The 14,478-nt window shown below is 44.5% G+C and overlaps 1 protein-coding gene across 1 annotated transcript in view; it reads left to right on the plus strand.

The window, feature by feature from the left end:
- Nucleotides 1-4,500, plus strand: part of MOGAT1 (monoacylglycerol O-acyltransferase 1) — a 77,829-nt gene extending 73,329 nt beyond the window's left edge. The window contains exons 7-8 of the mRNA XM_084999075.1: nt 1,505-1,551; nt 1,649-4,500. Of these exons, the coding sequence (XP_084855201.1) occupies nt 1,505-1,551 (47 nt within the window). The 3' untranslated portion in view covers nt 1,649-4,500. The remainder of the gene's footprint in view (nt 1-1,504; nt 1,552-1,648) is intronic.
- Nucleotides 4,501-14,478: the final 9,978 nt, after the last annotated feature.

Genomic DNA, 14,478 nt, shown 5'->3' on the forward strand with positions numbered 1-14,478 from the left:
CTTTTTAGGGCTGAACCTATAGCATATGGAAGGTCCCAGGCTAGGGGTTGAGTCAGAGCTGTAGCCACCGCCCTATACCACAGCAACTCGGGATCCAAGCCGTGTCTGTGACCTACACCACAGCTCACGGCAACGCTGGATCCTTAACCCACTGAGCAAGGCCAGGGATCAAACTCGTGTCCTCATGGATAGTAGTCAGGTTCTTACCCACTGAGCCATGATGGGAACTCCTGAAGCCTTTTCTTTACCAACAAGAAATGGGGAACACGGAGGGGCTCTTGTACCCAGAAGGGCCCCAAAGGATCCTTTGTGGCTTCATATGCACTGACTGGGGCTCATACTTTATCAGGGGACTTTTCTGAAGTAGAGAGTGAAGGACAATTGATTTTCATCTAACAGTGGAGTCTGAGATAAAAGAAAATGACAGGCTTGAAGTTTCCCTTGTGGCTCAGTGGGTTAAGAATACAACACATTGTCCGTGAGGATGCAGATTTGATCGCTGACCTTGCTCAGTGGTTTAAGGATCTTTGCTGTAAGCTGTGGTGTAGGCCACAGATTCGGCGGGGATCTGGCATTGCTGTGGATGTGGTGTAGGCTGGCAGCTGCAACTCCAACTCAACCCCTAGCCTGGGAACTGCCATATGCCACAGGTGCGGCCCTAAAAAGAAAAAAGGAAATGACAGCCTTCTGTTTCAGTAAAGACAAGTCATCTAAAAGAATGGTAAAGTGAAATTTTAGAAAAATTAAAATTTTCACTAAATCCGAGGTCCATGTTCCCAACTGATGGGGCAGCTTGCTCCAAGGAGCAGTTCTTGTGTAAAAGTCAGAGACATTAGAGGAAAACACAGAAATGAATAAGCCTTTGGATTTATTGCAACACATGTGGTTTAAGGCTCTTGAGCATCTATTAAAGAGAATCAGGTTGGGAGTTCCTGTCGTGGCACAGTGGTTAATGTATCCGACTAGGAACCAGGAGGTTGAGGGTTCAATCCCTGGCCTTGCTCAGTGGGTTAAGGATCCGGCCCTGCCGTGAGCTGTGGTGTAGGTTGCAGATGCGGCTCGGATCCAGCGTTGCTGTGGCTCTGGCGTAGACCGGAGGCTGCAGCTCCGATTCAATCCCTAGCCGGGGGACCTCCATATGCCTCAGGAGCGGCCCTAGAAAAGGCAAAAAAAAAAAAAAAAGAGAGAGAGAATCAGGTTTGTGATGGCTGCTTCTGCTTATGCCACAGTTTTATAATGGACTCCACAAACTTTTGCTGGTTACCTGCCATATACAAGGACACACACACACCAAAGAGGATGTGTCTTTCCTCGGGGACCAGTCTGTGATCAGTGCTCTGCTGGATGCTTTTGAATATTTCCCCACGTAATTCTCATAAGAGTCAGAGGAAGAGGAGTTTTCCCCATTTTACAGGTGGGGAAAAGTAAGCAGCTTGCCTCAAATCATGTGACTTTCGCTTAAATAGGCTAAAGAATTTGAACCTAAATCTATTTGACTCCACAGCCCCACATCACTTCCAGAAGAAAGAACTTGCCGCCATGGTTTCCTAGGTAGGCTCATCCAATTGCATATTTATTTCAAGAAATATTTAGTAGGCCCCACCCCCCTCCCCCACACCAACCTACACTTTTTTTTTTTTTTTTTAAGGGTCACACTCAGGGCATATGCAAGTTCCTGGGCAGGAACTGCAGTTGCCTTTCTACACCACAGCAGCTCAGCATTCGAGCCACGTCTGTGACCTACACCACAGCTCAGGGCAACACTGGATCCTTAACCCACTGATTGAGGAGGACGGGGATCAGACTCACATCCTCATGGATACTAGTCGGATTCATTTCCACTGCGCCACAGCGGGAACTCCCAAACCTACCCTTTCTCAACCTCCTGCTGCCAGCACTGCAAAAAACGAACAGGTTCCTCCGGGGCCCCGTGGTCACGAGCCACACATAGCCTATTAACGCCGGAAAGGTGTCTCGTTTGAATTGAGTTGTGCTGTAAAATACCCAGGGGAGGTTGAAGATTTGCTAAGAAAAAGACAATGTAAACATCTCACTCATGAAATTTTTAAATCCATCACGTGGTGAAATGATATGACAGAGTAAAAGAAAATATGCATCCCAATTAATGCCATCTTTCCTTTTCCTTGTTTAATGCGGCTGTGAGCGAATATACATGTGGATCCCATTCTCTTTCTAAAGAACAGCTCAGCAGCACAGGCTGTACTGAGGTCTCTCCCTTTCTTGCCTTCTTCATAGATTAAGTTGCTATTATTGGGAGTTTCCGGGGGGGATTGGTGAGAAGGAGGGATGACAGCTTCTCAGCGGGCTCGGGTGTTAGAGCAGACCCTAATGCCAACGACTTAACTTGGCTAATCTTCTTGAGCTGGAATTTAGCGGCCCTGGTCATTAACAGAGTTAAGCCCTTGAGTGAGATTTGGCCTTTGAATACACTACCTGTCTTTTTGGATTAGGTCTTACAGAATTTCAAAAAGGTTGGGGGAAGAAAATCGTCCAGGAAGAAAACAAACATCCTCACTCCCTTTTTGTTCAATGATGGTCCCAGTTCCATTGCGTCTAAACTTGTCTTGAGTTTACCTGGCTGCCAAGCGGAGAGCTCTTTATTGTTTGCCTCCACTTCTAAAGGAAATGCCTAGGATGACCGGAGTCCTTCCTCCTTTCATGCTACAGCTGAAAGGGATGGAAAAGTCCACGTGCTTTGGAGAGGCTAAAGGACAGAAAGACAGCCTGCAGGGAATATCCCGTTACCTCCTCCGGCTGGGAAACCGGAGGCTGGCCCAAGATTCGATTTCAGCCCTGTGGCTAAATAAGCAAGCAGTCTAACTGTGTCATAGAATAATAATAATAATATGAAAGAGGAGAGAGAAATCCAGGTCAACTCCCCACACCCAGCAGCAGGAGACACTGCGGCCCAGGGAGGCTGGGCTGGCTGAGGTCAGTTAACTGTTGCCACAGTGTCGACCCTATACCTGCAGGTGGTAGGGCTGGGACAGAACTTCACAGATAACCCAGTTCAGGGCTCTCAAGCGGCTTGCTGTGTACATTAGAATCACCTGGGGATTGTTAAAAGCTCCCACCCCACCCTGACTCCCATCCAAGGCTGCCCCCCCCATCCCCACTGATGAAGTCATCAGTGTTTGGTAAGTTTCCCAGGTGATTGTAAGATGCAGCCACTGATCTAGCTCACCCCCCATCCCACCCCGATTTTGCAGACACAGACCTAGGACGAATCAGGGAGCTTTGCTCAGCTTCCAAGAACTAGTGAGTGGCAGGGCAGGAACAAGGCCCGTCCTTCTTTTGTGGCTCTTGATTTTGTGCTTTCCTTTTCCTTCCTTCTCAGTCCACGATTCTTAAATCGCATCCCTGGACCTTCCTCTGAAATGTTCTTCCTCCAGATCTCTGCAGGGCTATCTCCTTGACTGGAGCGCGCAGTCCATGCAGCGTTTCCTGAGAGAGGCCTGCCCGGACCACCCGCCCCCTCCCCCCACCCCCACCTTGTGAGGATTTTCCTCCGGGCACTCACTTATCACTAAGTGAAACGATCTCCTGCGCGGTCCGTCTGCCCTACTAGACCAAGTATTGTCTGCCAGGCTCACAGCCCTCTCTCTGGCTCCTGCAACTGTTACTGTCCCATTGCAAGGGGTCGGTAAGTGTTTGTGAACTGAATAAATGTTAAACAGATTCTTAGCAGGGACATTGTCCTGGAGACTGTCTTCTGGGGGTATCATTTCAGGGGATGTATAGTTCTAATTTGGTAAGCTGGAAAAAATATTATTTAATTTTGAGAAATGCCTTTTCCAGTGCAGCTCTTCTGAATCCCATCTGTTCCGTCATGTGAGACGCATCTGGGTGGACCATTTGAATATACGTCAGCTCCCAGATAGACTCCGCAGCTATTTAAAGGGACAACGTTTTACCCAAGATCCAAAAATGGACTTTGATTGGATAATGGAGTGTGATTAGAAGTGTATCACATGACTGAATGGAAACATTTGCTTCCTATAAGCGTGCTTCTTGCAATTGGAAAGGGTTAACAATATGGCAATTAAAAAGACTTCCAGGTGTATAGTATTTTTTTTTTTTTTTGTCTTTTAGGGCTGTACCTGCGGCATATGAACATTCCCAGGGTAGGGGGTCGAATCAGAGCTACAGCTGCCAGCCTACACCACAGCCACAGCAACACAGGATCCGAACCACGTCTGCAGGCTATACCACAGCTCCCTGCAGTGCTGGATCCTTAGCCCACTGATCAGGGCTAGGGATTGAACCTGCATCCTCACGGATACTAGTCACAATGGGAACTCCTAGTGTTACCTCCTTAATGGCAGGTGGTAGGCTATAAGATGATAGCATTCGTATTTGTGGGGCCTTACTTATGAATTCTGTGACATGGTATTAAATGATCCTGTAAATACTCAGAGATTATGATCAACTCACAAGTGCATTAATGAAGAGCTGCAATAAACATGATTCCCGTTCTCATTGAAATCAGCCCTTTCGCACTCTCTCTCTCTGTATAACCAGGATCTAGCACCTGATTATTTAAAAGCCTTGTTCCTAAAGGAATAGTAGCTGCTCTACCTTAAAGCTTGTTACACATGCAAAATTTCAGGGTCCATACTCCAGAACCACAAAATCAACACACACCCACACACACTGAGAAGAATTGGTCTAGAATTAAACTCTAGCCCAGCAATTCCCATCTTTGGGAGGAGGGTGGTGATTTTATCCCCAAAGTGCACTTGGCAATGACTGGAGACATTTTTGGTTGTCCCACCTGGGGGTGGTGATGGGGGATGTAACGGGCATTTAGTCAGTAGCATCTAGAGATGCTGCTCCACATCCTTACACTACCCAGGACGGGTGGCTCCCCCACCCCCCAAGAATGATGCAACACAAAAAAGTCAATCTCTGAGGCTGTGTAACCCTGCTCCAGACCAGCAGACTCCAGAGTTTAAAATGGTAACATTATTATTGATAATGAAGCAAATTGTAGCTTATAAGTAATGATCAATTAGAAACTAACCCCAGAATCCATGTATCTAATATTTGAAAGATGAAGGTAACTGAAAATCAATAATAACTCAATAGTTAAGGACATAACCGATGTGTGGCTGAAAAAAAATAATCACATTCTATTGCATCAGAAGCCAAGGGTTTAATGGTAATATTTGAAAATAAATTAAACCCACTCTGACCAATCTCACCATTCTTGTTCTAGTCATGAGATCGCTTCTTGCTTCCATCCAAATACTCTAGGCCCTGGTGGATGGTCTCCACCACCCAAATGCCCTTTCTCCCTCCTGCCCTCTAAACTCCTCCCTCTCTCAGCCTTAAGATGCCATGGGTCAGGTCACGGCCCTCCTCAGGGCTTCCTCTCATTCTCCTGGTCTCATGGCCTCTCTTCCTGCCTCCAGAACCCCCGTCAGGGTACACTTACTCTAGAGCACTCATGTCTGGCTGTATTCAACCCATTTTACAGGGCCCTGGATCCTACCCCTGGGGTTCCCTTTCGTTAGTCTGGCTGTGGCCTCGGTATTTTTCGAGCTCCTCAGCCAGGATTGAGAACCACTGCTCACATATATAAGTCAATCCTCTTTTTTTTTTTTTTTTTTTCTTGTCTTTTTTTTTTTGCCTTTTCTAGGGCCGCTCCTGCGGCATATGGTGGTTCCCAGGCTAGGGGTCCAATCGGAGCTGCAGCCGCTGGCCTGTGCCAGAGCCACAAAAACTTGGGATCCAAGCCATGTCTGCGACCTACACCACAGCTCAGAGCAACGTCAGATCTTTAATCCACTGAGCAAGGCCAGGGATCGAACTCACAACCTCATAGTTCCTAGTTGGATTCGTTAACTACTGAGCCACGACGGGAACTCCTATAGGTCAATCCTCTTAATTCGGAAAGAATCTGGGGCTGTCTTAACCCCAGATCTTTCCCAGGCTCATAGCCCACCTTGCATTTTGATCTCTCTTCACTTCCTAGCCATATTCTCAAATACACAATGCACTTAAAAATTATCTTTATTTAAAAATGTGACAGTCTCTTTGTACAGATTTTGTAAAAAACATGGAATTGAAGTTGAAATTGATTTACCTCTGATCTCAGAAGCAGGAGGCAATTGCTGTTGGAGTTCCTGTTGTGGCACAGCAGAAGCAAACACAATTCGTATCCATGAGGACTTGGGTTTGATCTGTGGCCTTGCTCGTAGGTTAAGGACCCAGCGCTGCCGTGAGCTGCAGGTCACGGACATGGTGGCTTGGATCCTGCGTCGCTTTGGCTGTGACATGGGCTGGCAGCTGTAGCTCTGATTCAGCCCCTAGCCTGGGAACTTCCATATGCCATGCCTGCGGCCCTTAAAAAAAAAAAAAAAAAGGTGGTAACTACTGTCGTATTTCTGTATCTGCTACCAGTGCTGCCACGGTCATAGACCTACACAACCCCAGTAATGTCTTACACAAGTACTTCTGTCCATACAGCTTCTTCTGCCTGGATATCTTTCACAGGGTATATTCTCTCATACCTGCATTTCTGTAGCACTGTATCCATACCCCTGTTATGGTGCTTATCACCGGGGACTGGGGCACTGTCTGCAACTCATTTTCCTCTGCAATACTGTGAGACCTTGAGTGTAGTGAGTCATGACTTTTTCTAATGCATGCTTTTGTTTGTATTTTTTGTGTATATATATATATATGTATTTTTATGGCTGCACCTGTGGCCTATGGACGTTCTTAGGCCAGGGGTCAAATCAGAGCTGTAGGTGCTGGCTGACACCACAGCCACAGCAATGCCAGATCTGAGCCAAATCTGTTACCTATGCCACAGCTCGTGGCAATGCCAGATCCTTAACCCACTGAGCAAGGCCAGAGATCGAACCCACATCCTCATGGACACTATGTTGGGTTCTTACCCTGCTGAGCCACAATGGGAACTCCCATTTTCCCATTTATTATCTGAAGCAAATGATACTAAATAGAGATAGCAAAACCCAGCAAATTCTACATTTAAGATATTTAATATTTTAAATAAACTACTTAATGTATCTAAATCATAAATATTCTTATATTTTTAAAAAGCAAATGGGGGAGTTCCCATCATGGCTCAGTGGTTAACAAATCGGACTAGGAACCATGAGGTTGCGGGTTCAATCCCTGGCCTCCATCAGTGGGTTAAAGATCCAGCATTGCTGTGAGCTGTGGTGTAGGTTGTCGACTTGGCTCAGATCTGGTGTTGCTGCGGCTGTAGCATAGGCCAGCAGCTACAGCTCCGTTTAGACCCCTAGCCCAGGAACCTCCATGTGCCGCAGGAGCAGCCCTAGGGAAGAAAAAAAAAAAAAAAAAAAGCAAATAGTCAAACTCCAGTGAAGTAAAATAAATAATTCAGAGCTTCTGAAGGGAAAACAAATGTTGAATTTTGAACAAGGCCATGGATGCCCTTACGTGAACTCATTGTCATTATTGACAATCAAGATAGCAAGACGGCCCCCTAAATCCTACCAGCTCCCCTTACATCTTATTATCACACACATTCAACCATCATTGTGTTAGAACTGCTTTCAATTTGTGTGCTGACAATTTGTTGGCTCACAGGAGACTCCGATTAAAGAAAACAATGAACCGATTCAATTACATTTGAACAAAAAGTGGGACACTGCTGTTTGTTTCTCCCTCTACGCCAAGTTCCAAGGGGCAGTTTGAGGATGGGATTGGAACGGGTGAAAGCTGATTTAGCTGTTCTACTTGGCCAGGCTTTTTGATTCTGTAGTAGGTGAGGGCTATCCCTGGGCCACCGTTGGTTCTAGAACTTTTTAGGAACGTAATTTGGAGGCAGACCCTTCATGACATGACTTTGAATAAGTTCCTTCACTTATATGAGCCTCAATTTTTTCTTAAAATAAGACATAATAATATTGAAACTGACAGCACTTATGGCTTGAACCTAGCCAGAACCCAGATTGGGACTTGAACCCACATTCCGGGACTTGAACTGTAACTTAGCTAGTGCCCTGTGGGGCTCCTAGGCACACAAGCCTTTCTGTGTCCTCCATTTCTTGTTTTTAAGGAATAAGCCTCAGCCTCCGTGACCTTCCCTGAGTTCCAAAGGGCATTTGCTAATCAGGGAAGGGAGGGGATGCAGAGACCAGGTAGGAGTCATCAAGAGAAAATAGTATGAAAGCACTTCAAAAAACTAAATATAGAACTACCATATGACCCAGCCACCCCACTCCTGGGCATATATCTGGAAAAAATGTTCATTGAAAAAGATACATGCACCCCTATGTTCATTTCAGCACTATTCACAATATCCAAGACATGGAAACAACCTAAATGTCCATCCAAAGATGAATGGATTAAGATGTGGTACATATACATAATGGAATGCTACTGAGCCATAAAAAAGAACAAAATAATGCCATTTGCAGCAACATGGATAGAACTAGAAACTCTCATACTAGGTGAAGTAAGTCAAAAAGAGACAAATACCCCATGATATCACTTATATCTGGAATCTAATATATGGCACAAATGAACCTATCTACTGAAAAGAAACAAACTCATGGACTTGGAGAACAAAGCTGTGGTTGCTGAGGGGGAGGGGGAGGGAGTGGGATGGACTGGGAGTTTACGGTTACTAGATGCAAACTACTGCATTTGGAGTGGATGAGCAATAAGACCCTGCTATACAGGGAACAATATCTAGCCACTTGTGATGGAACATGATGAAGGATGGGCACTTAAACTCCTGCCCTAGTTCTGATGTGAGAAAAAGAATATGTGTATGTATATATGACTGGGTCAATTTGCTGTACAGCAAAAATTGACAGAACACTGTAAATCAAGTATAATAGAAAAAACAAACATCTTAAAAAAAAGGAGAGGCAATAGTGAAGACTTGGGGCAGGGTCCTGTTTCCTCCTTAAGAAATATACATAGCAATATCTTTGAGCCTTTCTGCCGAATTAAAACCCCCAACAAATGGAAGAACTACTTGACAAAGCCTTCTTCATTCTGGGAAGAAGGAGGACCACCAGAACCAGTCCTGGGGCCACTAAACATCAGCTTTGAAAGACAGTGCAAGCTTGCCTCTACCCTGATCCTTATCTGAGGCCCTATTTTCCACTCCCCAAACTATAAAACCACCTCCTAATCCTTCCCAAGGGGGGGGGGCACAGTCTTTAATGCATTAGCCTGCTGTGGCCTCTTTTGCCTGGCAAAGCAATAAAGCTATCTTTCTCTCCTTCACTCAAAACTCTGTCTCCATGTTTCTATTTGGCAATGGTGGACAGCAGCTGAGTTTTGGCAGCAGAACCCAGCCAAAACACAGATTGGGACTTGAACCCATGCTTTTTAAATCAGAATCATTCACCCAGCATCTGGACTTACTTAGGTTCAGGGCTTTGTGCCTCAGTGCAGAAGGAATTCAGTGAGAGACAAAGTGATAGGCAAGAAATGGATTTATGAAGATAAAATGCTTGTGAGAGAATGAAGTGGGCAGGCAAGGAGGCTCAGCCCCCAGGGTTAGGTGGGCTACCGTTTTATAATCCAAGTGAAGTGGGGGTGAGGAAAGACCACCTCTTCCCTCCTCCTTTGCATCTGTAAGAGAGTATTTGACTCTATAATGTCAAACTAGGACTGTCATGGTGTTTATTCAAATCAGCAGAAGGGTGGCACTTAAACTCCTGCCCTTGGTCTAAACCTGAATGCAGGCCTCACCCCATCCCCCACCCAGTGACCCCAGGTGTATCTCATGCCTGGACTAGTCAAGGAAGCCTGCCTAGTTCTGATGGCCCTCTGGAGCAGTTATTAATTTACAGTGACCTCCCAAAGTCCCCTAGGTTCCCCTCTTCATCTATGATCCCTATTTGGACTTCTACAAGTACCTGTGTAACTATCCTACTCCATCCCTATCAATATGAGCCCAAGGATGCTTGGGGATTAAATGAGATATTACATAAAAGCATTTACACGATGTCTGTACATTGTAAATGTACATTGTAGGTTCTCGATAAATGGTAGCAGTTATGATAGTTCTGTCCGGGGACCATTGACTGAAACTGGCCACCTTGGCCAGGGAGATAATAGCTGCTGGCATGAGTTATCTCACAACAGAGGCCCTGATAAGGAATATGGTGCTGCCCTGAAGACTAACAAGGAGCAAGTGAGAGGGGCCAATAGGAGGGAGAAGAAAACCAGCCTCCCAGGATCCTTGGTGCTGGAATCCATCTTGACTAAGAGGTGTGTGCTACCAAGAAGGACCATGAGCGAGACCAAATATAGGCTTAGCAAGATGATTGGCCAGAGACAACCCAGACACTAACCCCATTACCAGGAAACCGGAGACTGCGAGCCATCTGGCAGAGCTCCTTGATTCCCTTACCCTGCTGTTCTCCACCCAGCTGCCCCTTCCCAATAAAGTATTTTGCTTTGTCAGCATGTTTGTCTCCTTGGACAATTCACTTCCGCATGTTAGACAAGAGCGCATTCTCAGGCCCTGGATGGGGTCTTATTTCCTACAACAGTCCCACATCATATCCATCATAATATAAAGTCTTGGCTCTCATGAGCCAGGTCTGAATCTTTCTAGAATTCATTGGATCCCCTGGAGGAGGCAGAAACTTGCCTCCTGGTTGACCACTCTGTCATGTCTGAACTTGGGATCCTAGAGAGTTCAAAAACAAAAAGTGAACAAAAAATTAATGGAATCATTTCATCAGATCTCTGAACCATGATATTTTACTGTCCATCAACGATAACCTTCCTTAATAATCTAGACAGTATTTTGGGATTACCTAGAATGAGTTCTCCTAGATCTTCAGTGTTAAGGACCCCTCAATAAATAAATTCCTGTTTTCTATTGAGTCTGAGTGACTGAAGCTTTTGGTTGAAAATATTGGGTCTAATGCTGTACCAGAGATATTCAAAATAGTAGTTATTGTTGATTGAAGAAAAACACAGAACCTAAAAGTGCAAATTAAGTTTTATTTCAGAACTTACTGAGGGCTATAGCCCAGGAGATAGCCTCTCTGGAACCAAAGAGGTAAAAGAGGAGCTAGCATATATTGGAGTTTTTGCTGGAAAATAAAAATATGTAGTTGAACATCAACAGATTACTGCTAATCACAAAAAAACCCAGCCGTCTCAAGTTAATGATTTTCCATATATGGGAAGATGCAAGAGTGTAGGCTCATTGAAATTATTCCTTAGATATGCATCTTAAGTATCCAGGGCCAGTATCTAGCCCTGGCCTTCTTCCCAGTATCTTTCCTGTCCTTCTCCATCCTGAATTCCCCTCAGGGTGCACCCTGTGTGTGGTGGGGGGTGGTGCTGGGGACACAACTGCAGTTGATGATGGCTTGATTTTCATTCCTAGGTTAGATAAGAATGAAAGGTTGTTAAGCCATTCAATGTGCAATTTTTGAATTAGTGCCTATTGATAATCTAAAATTCTCTGGATTGTTTGTCTTGCCTACTATAATCCAGGAAATACTTTCCCTTATTGCTTCTTCCCCTATCTAAAGTTGCCTTATTACAATGATTTCATTTAGATTTATGTATGATCAATTGCCTGAAAATGTTTAGCCATCATTAATTTTGTCCAAGGATTGGTTACACATTGGGTAATGCAAAAGACAACAATCTTATAAAATAGATGGGATATTAGTGATACGGCTATGGCATTAATAAGGCCATAGTACTTGTTAGATTCTCAGGAGGATGGAGACAGACCCTCCCACCCCCCAAATGTGCCTGTTCACCCTGGAGACCTGCTGTGGATACCCTCTCCCAGAATATGAATGCTCAAGTTGGGCAGCATGAATCAATGGCCTGCAGAAAACAACTGCCTGCATAGATTTACTACTACAAGGATTAACTAATGGCCCTCTGTCAATGGACTGAAACCCCCTATCCCTCCTCATTCCTGCCACAAGTTTCTGCCATGAACTCCAGCCACAGATTCCTGCCACAGATCCTTTATAAGCCTAGCATCCACATAGTCAGGGCTGGTGCCACCCTGTGCTCAGCCTGTCCCCCTCTGATGCCTTAATAAATCTCTCTTGCTTTACCAACTTGAACTTGCATGTTCCTCTGTCCTGGCACATTCCTCCCTTGGCGAACCTAACAGTACTCAGAGAGACAAAAGCATAAACAATTTGAAAACAACAAAGAGAAAAAATTAAAATAACAATTAGTATAACTAATTGTAGTCTGATCACAAGCCATCAAGTCCAGAAGGGAGCCAGTTGGAGAAGCCAAATCTTGGAGGGATCAGGTAGAGTGGAAAAAGATAAATGTTTCATCTTCCATTTACAAAGGTGTACTTTATCGGAGTTCCTGTTGTGGCTCAGCCGTGATGAACCCAGCTAGTATCCATGAGGGATGCGGGTTCAATCCCTGGCCTCGCTCATCGGGCTAAAGGATCTGGCATTGCGGTGAGCTGTGGTGTAAGTCACAAATGGGGCTCAGATCTTGTGGTGCAGGCTGGCGGCTACAGCTCTGATTTGACCCCTGGCCTGGGAACTTCCACATGCTGCAGGTGCAGCCCTAAAAAGACAGAAAAAAAAAAGGTGTACTTTATCAACTTGTTGTAGGTCATAATAAGAAGAGAGGTTGCCTGAAAAACAAAATCCAGTAATATTTCAGACAAAAGGTTATAAAATTATAAATCATATTTATCCGTCCATGCAGTCCCATGTAATTAATTTCTTTTGACCTGGATGAAACCATCATGTTTTCTTTTAGTTCAGTGGTATGAGCAAAAGGGCATCAGAAACATATTTGCCAAAAAGTCCTTTTTTTGAATCTTCTTGAAGATCTTCATTTTATAAAAGCATCAGCATAATATAATGACTGTCAGTACAAATAATAGAAGACTTGAAACGGCATGGTTGAAGATCTAATTACAAAGAAATTGACAAGAAACCTAGTGATTTCGGTGAAATACAATGTTTTAAGGTAATAGCTAGAATGATGACAGATAACATTATACCAGGAATTCCATATAATTGTTTGGGATATCTATATCTTTTTTTTTTTTTTGTCTTTTTTTGCCATTTCTTGGGCTGCTCCCGTGGCATGTGGAGTTCCCCAGGCTAGGGGTCTAATTGGAGCTGTAGCCGCTGGCCTACGCCAGAGCCACAGCAGCTTGGGATCCGAGCCGTGTCTTTGACCTACACCACAGCTCACGGCAACGCCAGATCATTAACCCACTGAGCAAGGGCAGGGATGGAACCCGCAACCTCATGGTTCCTAGTCGGATTCGTTAACCACTGCGCCATGACAGGAACTCCCGCTGTTATGTGTAGATATCTTTAATTTGTAAGCACTTATTTTTAAATCACTTAAATAGAGCTCTTTTATAAATTTGATTTTGATAATTCTATCTGGAGTAGAGACCTATCATACATATAACATACACACAGACATAACTAGGGATCTCAGAACTTCACTTTAAAACTTTAGCCATTGTTACCCCCATACTGAGTTCACCTCTTGGTGGGTGTCAAGCCAAAAGAGAACGAAGCCAAAGATTGGGAGAAGGAAGAACTTTATTACTAGCAACGCACAAGGAAAACACCAGGAATATTTCCCTGAACAGCAAAATTGGGGGAATTCTCATACGAAGGGACTTTGAGCAGTGTATACATATTCATGAAGGGGCTTGAGCAGAGAAGAATTCAGCATAAAATTGGGGCAAAGGTTGACAGAGTCCAGGCTCTAGTAGATTGAAGTCACAAGAATCACAAAGGTCGGATTCAGCGTTTCTTCAGGTTTCAGTATGTCTGGTGGGTGAGTGCTCTGGGGGATCTGAAACCTGTAAAACAGCTCAAGAATGTGCTTCAGGTTAATCTTTACCTTCTAAAGAGAACTAGGAGTCTTTATTGTCTTGATATGGTCATTTCCCTGGCCTAGTGATAGCTATTCTTGCATTCTTTGGTTCCTTTAAAATTATTAACAACTGAGACCATTCTTCTCCAACAGCAAATATTGCTGCCAGTGGGTCTGTGTGATCACACAATGGCTTTGGTCTAAAATGGCTTCTCTTCTGTCCAGAAAGTTATGTTTCTTTGTTCTCTTTCTCCAGCCACCTTCCTACCTTATCTGCTTACATCATGAATCTGGTATTACAATATAAACTTACTAGTTTATAAATAACAGTTGGAATGTGTTCAGTTTATTTGCTCCGATCAGTAAGGCTTTACGATTGGTGGAAAAGACTTTTCAGGTTTGGATTTGTCCTTAGGGACACTGTGCATTAGATGTGGGGTGAGAGAGCCTATTCAGCAGTTTGAGTTTGAAAAGTCCTCTTCCCTCCCCACCCCCCCTTTTTTGGTTGTTTCAGGTGGTTCTACCAGATTGAGTTAATTTGGCTCAGTTAAATTGGCTCAAGTCATTGTGGGCTGTATTTTTATTTCTTTTTTCTCCCCCTCTCTCTCTTTTAGAGCTGCACCTGCAGCATATGAA

Source organism: Sus scrofa, chromosome 15 (assembly GCF_054392235.1).
Source record: "Sus scrofa isolate SSC_HxYL_T2T_F1_AM1 chromosome 15, Sscrofa_HxYL_maternal_Yorkshire_Landrace_v2.0, whole genome shotgun sequence".
In the NCBI taxonomy this organism is placed as follows: domain Eukaryota; kingdom Metazoa; phylum Chordata; class Mammalia; order Artiodactyla; family Suidae; genus Sus; species Sus scrofa.